General features: G+C 38.2%; 1 protein-coding gene across 1 annotated transcript; it reads left to right on the forward strand.

Moving 5' to 3' along the window:
* The first annotated feature begins 1,375 nt into the window (after positions 1–1,375).
* LOC139444953 (uncharacterized) lies at positions 1,376–13,680 on the forward strand. The gene is made up of 5 exons (XM_071225977.1): positions 1,376–1,436; positions 10,082–10,333; positions 11,006–11,111; positions 12,869–12,974; positions 13,552–13,680. Exons 1-5 carry the CDS (start codon positions 1,376–1,378, stop codon positions 13,678–13,680), a joined length of 654 nt encoding a protein of 217 aa, XP_071082078.1.
* Positions 13,681–14,107: the final 427 nt, after the last annotated feature.

The raw sequence follows: 14,107 nt of genomic DNA on the forward strand, positions 1-14,107 counted from the left end.
TCTGACCCGACCCGTAATGGGATATTCTCAGATCTTAGTTTAGCAGTAGCGGTAACTATCCTCGTGTGCTGGAGGTAAAACGTTTTTATCTCCGGTATTAACATACCTAGACTTAGATTTAGTCTACATAATCTTTTATTTCTCGGTACATTCCTCTATGACATTTGTTGACTGATGCTGATTGCATTTAGCTGTCTGTACCTTTTGTCTGTTTTGGTTTCATAAAACACATAAAATACATATTCCACAGTCATGGTGCAGAACTATAAAAAAAAATTCACATCGATTCATAAAAAATCAGTAGACTGACATTTGACACTATTCCAACATCGTTCCACAAATGGCTGTAAGATATATGTATATGAACAGAATAACACTTTTGCTTAATCTAAAAGTAACACAAATCATAGAGAATTATTCACATAGTTTATGAGTTGCACAATAATGCCGTGCCCGTCTTCAAAAGATGACAAATGTTTTGAATAACATGTCGCATTCCTTCACTTCACGAAAAAAAAATAGTTTAATTATTATGACCACATCGTCACTATTGTCCAGAATATAGGGTGTTAAGATTGATAAAGCCCCGCTCTACATGTTTATTTGATTGATTGGTTGATTGGTTGATTGATTGGTTGTTTGTTTGTTTGTTTGTTTGTTTGTTTTTAAGGCCTCACTCAGCAATATTCCAGCTGTGTGACTTCGGCCTGTAAATAATCCATTCTGGACCAGACAATCATGTGATTGATATTGTGAGCAACAATCCACGTCATCAGGATACGATGACACGCGATCAACCAAGTCACCGATCCTAACCACCCGATTCATTTGGTCGACCAGCACGTGTTGGTGGGGGCCTAGTCTAACCCAGAATCCTCACGGGGGACATGACTAGATGACCGCCCAAAACAGCACGTTGCATTTAAAAAATGCAAATTCGTTAATTAATTTCATTATCCCATGTGATTGTTGCTACCAATGTGGTGATTAAAAAACACCCTTCGTCGTACTGGCGTTAGAAAAAGAAGATGTTTACGAGTCTGGCGAGTCAATCAACCCTCAATGGAACCATTTTGATAAAACCATGGGTGTCTCCTCTGCTTGTTCATAAATAATTGAACCAATAAACCAATCTACCCAACATTACCCGTGCCACCCGAGACGCTTCCCAACCTTACCAACACCGTGACGACACAAACATCACCACAAGCGATCTTCTGCAGACAATAACGGTATTTTAACACACCTGAGGAAATGTGTTACGCTCCGTCGCGGGAGACACATTACCATATGTTTACATGGAGAAGGCTTAACGATATAATCATAGGTATGTTTCAGGGTGGTTTAAACGGAGCTGGGTCGTCACAAGGAGAGGATGGAGCCGAGAAAGATATCACATGTTATTGCTTTCATTGTTGCAGTATTGAACATCCAAGGTAAGACAATAATAATTTTCTACTTTTGAATTCTAATTTACGTTTAGAATTATTTTTTTTAAATAGTTCGTTCTCGAGCTATGTAAAGAAATTGTTTGTAGGATAACAATGATTGTATGCATTTTGCAAATAGAAATTAACTTTATTGCCGTAAGTAGTAATATAGTTGATAACACTAAGTATATATAGCTGATAACACTATGTACTTATAGCTGATAACACTATGTATATAAAGCTGATAACACTATGTATATAGAGCTGATAATACCACATGTATGTATATATAGCTCATAACACTTAGTATATATAGCTGATAACACTATGTATATATAGTTGATAACACTTACTATATATAGCTGATAACACTTACTATATATAGCTGATAACACTTTGTGTATATGTATATATATAGCTGATAACACTATGTATATATAGCTGATGACACTCAGTTTATATAGCTGATAACACTTACTATATATAGCTGATAACACTTACTATATATAGCTGATAACACTTTGTATATACATGTGTATAGCTGATAACACTTTGTATATATAGCTGATAACACTATGTATATATAGCTGATAATAGACAGTTATCCAAGGCATTCTTCCGTAAAGAAGAAAAAATCATATTTTGTTTTTGTATTTTTGTGAGGTTGCGAATCAGATGATATTGTTGTTCATTTATCCCGCTGATATTTAGCCATGAATATAGTCGTGGAAACTTTCAAAATATATATTGACTTATCTATAGATTGAGACAACCAGTGTCGATAGTTGACTATCATATCATTTACCTTGTAGTGGTAGTTGTCATTGTGGTAGCGTGTTTTGCCCAATTTCTAGTCACAATCGCAATAGTTGCCAAAGTCGCTCTGACGATACATCCAATCCGTTTTAGAATTGACTTCAATACTTCTATGTGCGCTGATGTACGCAAAGAATGCACACCAGTTTTAAGGTTTACACCTCATAAACGCAACAAAAAAATAATACAAAAACAGTATAAACAGAAAAGTCAACAATAATAAATTGCTTATTTAACCATCAACACAATGATGCGAACCTATTAACATTGTCAAAGGGCAATAATGAACACAAGTCATGACAGTACTCCGTTAGTTAATGGAAACATAAACGGAAAAAAGGCTTCGTTAGCCAATCAGAAACCATGAAATTGCTTGCAATTTATTTATTATGTTGAAGTGTTGGTAGTTCGAGCTAAGCGTGTTGCTGATTCCATACCAGTGTTGACAAAGCTTCTGCCGGAGTTCTAAAGCTACATTATTTTTTCAAGTAATTTAAAACAATAAAAAAAAAATCCATAAAATCCAGAGAGTCATAATATTAGTTTAGTGAGTGAGTGGGTTTAACGACGCTTTTAACAGTATTCTAGTTATATCACGGCTTAATGTGGGAGGAAAGCCCGAAGTGATGCAGGTCACAGACGTTTACCACTTCGGTGAAATCCACGAGCACGGGTATGGTGCTGACAAACCTAGAAACATAATCGGGGCGAACCTGGATTCGAACCCACAATCATAGACTCTGCACAGCGAATCGCGGCGCCTTAGTCGACTGGGCCACCCGTGCCCCCTGATAATAATAGTATAAGATACATACATAGTATGTGTGAGCATATACAGATATACAAATATATACCAGTAACATTTTAAAGTTTATTGAGGCATTGATATATTTGGAAAAGTTTGTTAGGATGGGCTTATCTTGCATAGACATTAGTGATATACTAGCATATTTTCTAACTGAAAGATATTTGCAAAAGCGCTTTGGAAGATATCGATTTCTGACATCTAAGTTAGGGAAATATAACTTGAAATGTAACTCGTCACCTATTCCAGGATCACATGATGTACAGATTCTATTTTTGTGTACACTGTACCATTGACCAGTGTCTATTCGGAGATGATGATGACCTAATCTATATCGAGTTAAACTTACTCTCAGGTCCACAAGCAGTGATAATAGGTAAGGTTTAATGATATGTAGCTGCTTAAACACAGAATAACAAAAACCTTTTGAAGAGGAGGTCATCTCTCTTCTCATATCTTGATAATATTGATCTATCAAAGTTGTTGTAACTTTATACTTCAAACATGAAAAGCCAGTAAACGACTGAGATAGCCACACATGATTTAACCCCGTGATCTCCACTATAGTTTTAATACAAGTTAAGTGGGAAGTTAAAATTTCTCTGACATTGATTCATCGTTTACATATGCCCATCTACTGCATTCACCAGCTTATTTGGTGATAGTCATATTTTACTCCAATATAAAATCATTCTAGTTTTTATGATAATTTCCCAAGTTCTCCATAAACCATGAAGCTTGGAGTAGATTGCTAACTTTAAATTTTCGCTTGCAATAATTCAAATGATCATAGCTGACTTTTCAAAGCCACACACTTCAGAGACATATGATACTATTGGTTGAATGATGTGGTCAAACAAAAGTAATTGACAGTCGACGGACATTTCCAACTGTCGAATCTTTGTAAAAAAGACAACCATGGCTCCCAGGATTTCTCGCTTAGACGCTTTTGTGCCTTACAAAATCGACCATTACATGTAAAATATATTCATAAATACGTATAACTTTTGACAATATCTAGTGCTGAACCCTGTAGAATAAATCTATATTCTTGTTTTGGGGACATCTGAAAAAATGAATACTTCTGTTTTACTTAAATGTATCTTAGTTTCCAAAAATTGCAATAATCACTAAAGACTTTTAATGATTTCTGAAGATCCTTATCCGTTTCTGACATCAGCACTGTGTCGTCTGAACATAATGATATGAGAAGCTTTAGAAATATATATCTAAATCATGTTCCATTTGATCACTAACACACCAGTGACATCATTTTGTAAAATGTACTGCTCAAGATCACTTATATACAACACAAATAGGAACGGTGACAGAATTTCACCCTGTCTAACACCGGTTTTGCAGTCAAAGAATGACGATAAGTTTCCATTACCAGACACACACGATTTAATATTTTGATACATAGTAGATATGATTCTAAAACATTTTGCTTTAACATTGCTATCTATAAACGTTGACCACAGTCCACATCTCCCTACAGTATCAAACGCTTTTTGAAAATCAAGAAAAACACAAAAGAGTTTCCAACACAGATCGCAGTTTGATTTTAGATGTAAAAGTTTTACAGTTGATTTTATTTAATCTTACAGATATCTTGGACTATGGTTAAATGAGGACCTAGACATGAAGAAGATTATTACAGAATTGTATAAATTTGCGAGCCGCGTCCGATCATCTTTAATTACGAAAAAAATAGCTGGAGGTGAAGAACCTGTTTTGAAGAACTATATGAAAACCTTGTTGAACCCGTTATGTTTTGGGCTATAAATGCTTATAAAGAATACATCTTTCACAAAACAAAGCTTGCAAATAATTCCTTGGCATGACTTAGCCCCTTTTTAGTGTTGCTTCGAACGCAGATATTGGTTTTACATCACCAGTTGTTAAACAACATATTCAAGTTTTTAGACTCTACATAAAGCTTAGTGGTGATACTGATACCCGTTACGGTTACAGCAAGAAAATGTTTAATATGTCAAAAAAAATAAAATTCGTGGAGAATTAGAATTGTAAAAATTGCCTATTATAATAACCTTAATGACATTTTAACCTCGCCCCAAAAATGAAATACAAAAATTGAAAATATCAGAGATATTCTCATTAAAGGTGATAATGAAAGATGGAGCAAAGAATTGTGGGACGACCGAAATAATGTAAATGGCAATAAGCTTAGAACTTACACAGGCAATTTAAGAGGCAAAATGTTCTGGAATCATATGTTATAAAAAGTTAAATATAGGGACTGTGGGTGGCCTACTGGTTAAAGCGTTCGATGGTCACGCTGAAGACCCGGATTCGATTCCAGACATGGGTACAATGTGTGAAGCCCATTTCTGGTGTCCCCCGCCATGATATTGCTGGAATATTGCTAAAAGCGTCGTAAAACCATACTCACTCACTCACTCACTCACTCACTCACTCACTTCACCCCTTGCAATAGAAACTGGACTTTTATAACAAACCACCAACCCATCTTCTAGATATAATTTGCCCACAGTGCTTTAAACAATTCAATGGCAGAATTATTGAACATGAATTACAGTTTTTAATACATGTCCTTTTAAGATTTAAGACACGCACATCTTAAATAATGTATGTTCTTAAACTCAAACTTTACAAATCTGACTGATTTATACAATCAGAAAATGAGCAAATCTTATTGGCAAGCACACTTTATAAAATGTATAAACGAAAACAATTGTTTAATTCATGAACATTATATTAACTATGTATATTACCATGCATAATACTGTTTTATACAGGATACGAGCAGTATCCTCCTTATGTTTTATGTATGTATGTATGTATGTATGTATGTATGTATGTATGTATGTATGTATGTATGTATATATTGTTTTATTGTGTCTCAACCCTGATTGCTGGGCGTTACTTTCAAATCATATGTCCTTTTTTTAACATATACAGCTTAGGTAACGCGTGACACATAAATAAGCTATATCTCTCTCTGCCTCTCACTGATTACATACAGAAGTGAAGAGCTTGCCTGAACAGGGTTATGCCTCTGTAGTTTTCTGCTCTTTTTGGGTGCTTTTGTTTTTGTAAATATGTATTATATTACCAGTAAGCCAGGATTCAGATAAGACACCATTATCTAATACATGGTTGAATACATATATGAGTTACATACAATGGCAGTTGTAGACTAACTGACGCTTTATTATACTCATTACAAATAAAATCCAAGACAAAGGCTTTGTTACGTTTGAGTTTCCGTAACCAACTGTCTGATATAAGACAAAATGCTTCACAGTCAGCAATAGAATGACCATTGTTATTTTCATCATTACCGTTATTCAAACTTTTGAAATATTCAAAGCACCTTCCTAAATTAATAATTTCCGTTTTTCTTACATCGAAAGATGGATTCAAGAGTGTTATCGGGTCAGTTGATCTCGTAGAAAGTAATTTATCGGCACAATGTTTCCTATATGCTTCATAAGTACTCTTTAGCGTTACACGTTTTTTACCTTCTCAGGAAAACGAAACTTTATTTATTGTTTCGATCTTAAATCGCCCATAATTTCTTTGATGTTAAAGTTTTCGTTGGTACTGTTTATACTTTTTATGTAGAAAGTTGGGTTTCTTTTTACAAAAGGATCTATAGCAGCATTTAACAATATATAACCAATAGTATTCGTAATGTGATTAACGCAATTGTCATCCCCTGTGTTCTCATCGATAAATGAACACAGTTTATCTACATTACACACATCAATGTTTTCAACAAACATGTTTGCCTTTTCAGGTTACCACCTGTTTACAACTTTATGCAAGAAAATAGTTTTTTGAGTGACACTATTGACTTCATCATCAAACAGACCCACATCTTTATCAGTGTTCTGATTAACAGAGTATTCTATGTACAACTGAAAAGACTGGATCAGAATCATTAACGATGAGATAAATTAAAAGCAGTAATACTTTAGCAGTTGAAATTAGGTGGACAACAACTAGTCCCTGCACATGTGAGTGAGTGAGTTGGGTTTAACGCCGCTTTTAACAGTATTCCAGTTATATCGCGGCGTGTCTGCTTAATGTGGGAGGAAAGCCCGAAGTGATGCAGGTCTCAGACGTTTACCACTTAGGTGAAACCCACGAGCACGTGTATGGTGCTGACCTGCACATATGAACTTGCTGTTATACCAGTTTACAGTTTAGTTTATTCTCAGAAAAAAACACCATGAGAAAAAGGTATACTATAAATTCATATGTAATAATTAAATCAAGACGACTGGGGTATTGTGTAAATGTGTATAGAGATTGAAAGTTACAATGGAATATGACAAAAATAAAGTGACAAGAATCTCATACATGTTTTTTAACAGCTTCAACATTTCTAAAGATAGTATTGATAAATTTAGACAAGTTTTTCATAGTTTTTTTTTCTAATGGTTCATAAACATGTTTTTTCAATTGGTACATATTAGGCTATTCGGGGAGATCTTTACTAGACTAGACTAGAGAAGAGCTTCACACCTGAAGACGTAATGAAACTCGTCACTAACTGCGGGAGAACTACATACATTACACAAACATTCCACTCAAGACACATCAGACTAGCGCGGCCATTTGCAATAAACAGCCAGGTTTGATAACATAGTTTTATCAATTTGAACCCGTAATTATTCAATTATTAGCCTCTATGTCCATTGAAGACCTCTCCAGTGGTATGCTGCTGTGTATCAGCATTTGCATGTCTGAGTGTATTAAGTCTACACCATTGTGATTATTCTACCCCCGACCTAAAAGGGCTGGGGTATATAGTTATACCAAGGAATTCCGTCCTTCCTTCCGAGGACATTTTTGTGTGCGACCTATAATTTGACAACTACTAGATCCATAGATTTTTTTCAAACTTGGCGAACAACTTCTATACAAATAAGAGAGGTGCAGTGCAAAGTTAGAATTAACTATTTGGATTTTCTGAAAAAAATACAGCTTTTTTTCATGTTTTTACTAAGAATTGTTTCTACTTCAACATATGTGCGACCAATAACTTGAAAACTACTTCATGGATTCTTTTTTTCTAATTTACAGAGCAGTGTCCATACTAATAGAAGTTGGATTTGATATGTTGATTTTCTGAAAAATATGAAAGTTGTAATGTTTTGAACTTATGTTTTTTCACTTCAACACTGGTGCGAACTATAACTTGTAGACTACTGCATAGATTCTTTTCAAACCCTGTAGAGTATTTCTATACCAATAGAAGAGATCTGCAAAGTTTGATTTCGATAAGTGGATTTTCTGAGAAAGTATTGTCTTCAGTGTTTTGAACATAGAAATATCATGGATTCTATTACTCTGTGATATTGGTGAGCCCTGCTCACTTTCTGCCTTGTTGTTAAAAAGAAAGGTATCTACGGAAGCGTTGTGGGGCCACGGTGAATTTTCTTTTTGTCTTAGTATCTCCTACGTAGGACTTAGTATCTCCTACGTAGGAGATAGGAAGTCCTACGTAGGAGATACTAAGTCCTACGTAGGAGATAGTAAGTCCTACGTAAGAGATACTAAGTCCTTCGTAGGAGATATTAAGTCCTACGTATGAGATAGTAAGTCCTACGTAGGAGATATTAAGTCCTAAGTAGGAGAGACCTAGACAAAAGAATAGACACTGTTTTCAGGTGGTGTGGGTAAATATGAGTAATAGTTGTCAGTTATAATCAGCAAGTCCTTCAATAAAATACACCAGATAACAATTTCACATAATATTAAATTTCTCAACTTATATAAGGTTATGGACTTCTGAAACCTGGCCAGATGCATTGTACAACTGTTAAGTTAAATTGAAAAAATAAAATAGAACATTTAGCACACACCGCCATCTTGATATGAATAATGTATATTGTATATATATGTATATACTCATGTACCACTGTTGGTTGTTTGGAGAATAAACTTGACTGATTTGTCAAAAAGAAAACAAAGTAAACATGAATAACGACTCAGTATAAGACTACAAAGTTTAACCGGTACATCGCAATGCAACCCTTTATCACTATGTACTGCATTGCGATCTATAAGTGTCGGAAAATTGAAGAGTAAATGCGTTAACAACTGTATTACTTTGGGTTTTATTTTAATAAAAGGGGAAAATTGAATGTAAGGAGAAATTTTGGTCAGTTCAGAAGTAGAAGAAACATGAGAGTATGTTGTCGCTGTAATTGTATGGTAAACTATGCAGGAGGGACAAGCAGGCACACAACCCACGGCACCATCCAACGTCACTTGATTGTATTACATCATTGTCTACGATAACAGTGACCCAACGTGTTGTTACAGTTGCACATTATCGCAACAAACAATGTCTCATTCTTAAATGTTTTCGAACCACATTACTCATTTAAGTAGCAATAGCATTTCAATATTGCAGACCGCCTCCGTGGTCTAGTGGTAGAGCGTCCGCCCAGAGAGCGGAAGGTCCGGGGTTCGATCCCCGGCCGCGTCATACCAAAAGACGTTAAAAGATGGTACTTGTTGTTACCCTGTCTTGTGATAGACATTAAGGGGCTAAAACAAGGACTGGTCGGCTCGGAGTCAGTATACTGTGTCTGAGTTGGGTATTCATGTTCAACTGCGGCATGGTATCTCAGTGGACTAGCACTATAAATCGGCATCAGTCCGGGCTAGTACAAGCAGCTGCACATACACACCAAGCTGCACATGCACGCCATATAAGTGCAATAATCCTGGACGCGACGTTAAACCCCATTTCACCTCATCATATTGCAATATGTATCACAATACACATGATATAGAACTTAGTATCGCAATATATTGCAAATATAAATTTCAATTCAATGCACATATCTACTTGCTACTATAAATACATGCTTGTCTTGTATTCTGTTTGTTGTTGTTTAATGCGGCACTCAGCAATATTCCAGCTTTTTCACGGCGGTCTGTCAACAATCGAGTCTGGACCTGCCAATCCAGTGATTGACATCATGAGCAGCGATCTACGCAATTGAGATACGTGCTTGTCTTGTAGCCGGGACAACACAGGCCGCTACGACGTCTGCACCATCCTGTCCCGACCCCCTTGGGGTCCCCAACGCCTACATCGTGACGTCTTCGCCGTATACCGAGGGAGACCTGGTGACATACCGATGCTATACCGGGTTCACAATGACCGGGGCCCCGTCACAGACCTGTGATTCTACCGGCACATGGCAGGGCAATGAACCCACGTGTGCCCCCGTCGACATGTCGGACACCGTCAACCAAAACGTCAACTACATAGGTAGGTTGTATAAAAATTACGTCAACAATATTGTGAGAATTATTCTTTTGAGATAAACTCAGCTCAACAGGAAAAATTATATTCATGATAATTACGTCCAGGATACCGGTGAGAATAATTCTTTCATGAGAATCGAAAAGTCAACTACACAGGTGAGAATAATTCTCTCATGATAATCGTAAAGTCAACTACACAGGTGAGAATAATTCTCTCATGATTATAGTAAAGTCAACTACACAGGTGAGAATAATTCTCTCATGATTATAGTAAAGTCAACTACACAGGTGAGAATAATTCTCTCATGATTATCGTAAAGTCAACTACACAGGTGAGAATAATTCTCTCATGATTATCGTAAAGTCAACTACACAGGTGAGAATAATTCTCTCATGATTATCGTAAAGTCAACTACACAGGTGAGAATAATTCTCTCATGATTATCGTAAAGTCAACTACTCAGGTGAGAAAAATTCTCTCATGATAATCGTAAAGTCAACTACACAGGTGAGAATAATTCTCTTACGATAACGTCGTCAACAGTATAGGTGAGGATAATTGTACATATTCATACTGCTCCGAATCACAACCTCGGACAGTCACAAAGTGTATGTCATTATAATATTTGAGATTACAATACCTACAACACATTATTTTGTGATGCCATTATTCCAGACACGCCGTTCACGATGCCGGAGTGGGCCATCATCCTGGTGTGCGTGGTTGTCGGGGTGATACTCCTCCTGGTCTGTGCTCTCATCGCCGCCGCCATCTGTTCCATGTGAGCATAGAGTGTTAGCATAGACATAGAGTGTCAGAATAGACCTAGAGTGTCAGAATAGATTACCAGCATAGAGTGTCAGCATAGACATCGAGTGTGAAGACAGAGAACCAGTATAGAGTGTCAGCATTGACATAGAATGTCAGAATAGAGCGTCATCATAGAGTGTTAGCATGGACATAGAGCGTCAGCATAGACATAGAGCGTCAGAATAGATTACCATCATAGAGCGTTAGCCTAGACATAGAGTGTCAGAATAGATTACCAGCTTAGAGCGTTAGCGTAGACATAAAGTGTGAAGACAGAGAATCAGCATAGCGTGTCAGCATAGACACAGAATGTCAGAATAGATTACCAGCATAGAGGGTCAGCATAGACATAGAGTGTCAGCATAGAGTGTTAGCATAGACAAGAGTATGAAGACAGAAAACCAGCATAGAGTGTCAGCATAGACATAGACTGTCAGAATAGAGCGTCATCATAGAGTGTCAGCATAGACATAAAATGTCAGCATAGAGCGTCATCATAGAGTGTTAGCATAGACATAGAGTGTCAGAATAGACATAGAGTGTCAGAATAGATCACCAGCATAGAGTGTCAGCATAGACATCGAGTGTGAAGACAGAGAACCAGTATAGAGTGTCAGCATTGACATAGAATGTCAGAATAGAGCGTCATCATAGAGTGTTAGCATGGACATAGAGCGTCAGCATAGACATAGAGCGTCAGAATAGATTACCAGCATAGAGCGTTAGCCTAGACATAGAGTGTCAGAATAGATTACCAGCTCAGAGCGTTAGCATAGACATAAAGTGTGAAGACAGAGAATCAGCATAGCGTGTCAGCATAGACACAGAATGTCAGAATAGATTACCAGCATAGAGGGTCAGCATAGACATAGAGTGTCAGAATAGATTACCAGCATAGAGTTTTAGCATAGACATAGAGTGTCAGAATAGAGCGTTATCACTGAGTGTAAGCATGGACATAGAGCGTCAGAATATATTACCAGCATAGAGTATCAGCATAGACATAGAGTGTCAGAATAGATTACCAGCATAGAGTGTCAGCATAGACATAGAGCGTCAGAACAGATTACCAGCATAGAGCGTTAGCATAGACATAGAGTGTCAGAATAGAGCGTGTTCGTTTACAGATACCAGATCTAGTATATAGGGTAGGGAGCAGAGGTGTCCTGTATTGCGTCTCTTTGGGGTGACAGAATCCTATGATAGTTGCTTCTAATCTGCGCTGGTCACTTGTATTATAGTGTCACCACGATACTATTGTGGTTTTCACCAAAGTGGTAAACGTCTGAGACCTGCATCACTTCGAGCTGTCTTTCCACAAAAACTGACCCGCCGTGATATAACTGGAATAATGTTCAAAGTGGCGTTAAACCCAACTCACTCACCCCAAGAAAGGCTGACGCTAAAACTGGTTGCAGAAACAAACGTAGTCTTAATGATAGTTCCTGGAGATACATCGTTCATTAGACGCATCTCTCAACTCAGAGCAGAAAACAGCAACCAAGACTGAACCTTGTCTTTACTTTTTGTTTGTGGATAATAAAAATGTCAGACTTTTAACACTACTCACGTAATTTGTCCCTGACTTAAGTCGATTCAACCAACGCTCAAAGCTGGTGTTGCTTTCGCGATCGTTGCAGTTGTGTATACCTGTGTGTGGTAGGATCGGTTTACAAGTACACATATCGGTTATTGCCGATTATTTAATGGAAACCGTACTTCTTGCAGATGTAAATGTAGACGATGCTGTAGCCGTGAAGGTGTGTCGGAGAGAAAGGCCGTCACCCACGTCAGAAACAACTCCAGGGTGGTGACCGTGTCCCCGGCCCCCGAGGTAAGAACGCCAGGGGGTAAGGAAGTCGTCATTTGTAACTGACGAATTTATTATCTCCCAACATACCGTTACGCTGTTGCTTTCGGGCAAGAAATCTTTAAAAAAAATATTTCTGTGAAAAACAATGTGCAGAACAAACCCCTGGTGTTTAACTCTGATTTGGGAAAAACACGAACATGGGGAGATGTGTCTCTTCACGTTAGCTCCTTAGGCGGGCCAGGGTCCACTGTTCGTGGGTTCGAACCCCAGACTTGCCTGGCAGTGATTCTAGGTCTGGCACCACTGCGTTCATGAGTTTAACCAAAGCCGTAACATGTACGACCTGCGTCATCTCGGTGTTTCCTCTCAGATCAAAGGGACAAGCCGTGACTTAGTTCACAGGTAACCCTGATCTTCACGGGTCTAACGATAACTGTATTACATACCACGACGTAACTAGAAACGTTTCGCTTTACGGACGGGTTGATCAACTTAATTGGTACATATACATACTGTCATGTAACCTACATAAAATCCTGAATTCCTCCAACACTTAGATTTCAGTCGGAGGTGTGTAGAAAGTGGTATTTTTGTTCAGGTTCTGCATGAGAAGTCTCGGTTTGCCAACATTGTCCAGGAGGTGATCGACAACAAATCGGCTAAAGAAGTGAGGGGCTGGATGCCACATTCCCACCCTGTCAGACCCATCAACACTAGCACCAAGTGATCAGGGTGGAGAGGGGAGGGGTGGAGAGGGAGGTTAGGGGTGGAGAGGGTTGTGTGGGGTGTGTGAAGGAGGTGGGTTGGATCAACACAAGCACCAAGTGATCAGGGTGGGGTGGGGAACGGAAGAGAGGGGCGGGGGTAGAGAGGGGAGGGGTAGAGAGGGTTGGGTGGGGCTGTGTGGAGAGGGGAGGGGTAGAGAGGGGAGGGGTAGAGAGGGTTGGGTGGGGCTGGGTGGAGAGGGGAGGGGTAGAGAGGGGAAGGGTAGAGAGGGGAAGGGTAGAGAGGGGTGGGGTAGAGAGGGTTGGGTGGGGCTGGGTGGAGAGGGGAGGGGTGGAGAGGAGAGGGTTGGATGGGGTTGGGTGTGTGAAGGAGATGAAGTAGATCAACACTAGAACAAAGTGATTGGGGTGGGAGTAATGGTTTGTTTT

This window comes from Haliotis cracherodii, unplaced genomic scaffold (assembly GCF_022045235.1).
Source record: "Haliotis cracherodii isolate W230 unplaced genomic scaffold, xgHalCrac1.p SCAF_6, whole genome shotgun sequence".
Classification (NCBI taxonomy): Eukaryota; Metazoa; Mollusca; class Gastropoda; order Lepetellida; family Haliotidae; genus Haliotis; species Haliotis cracherodii.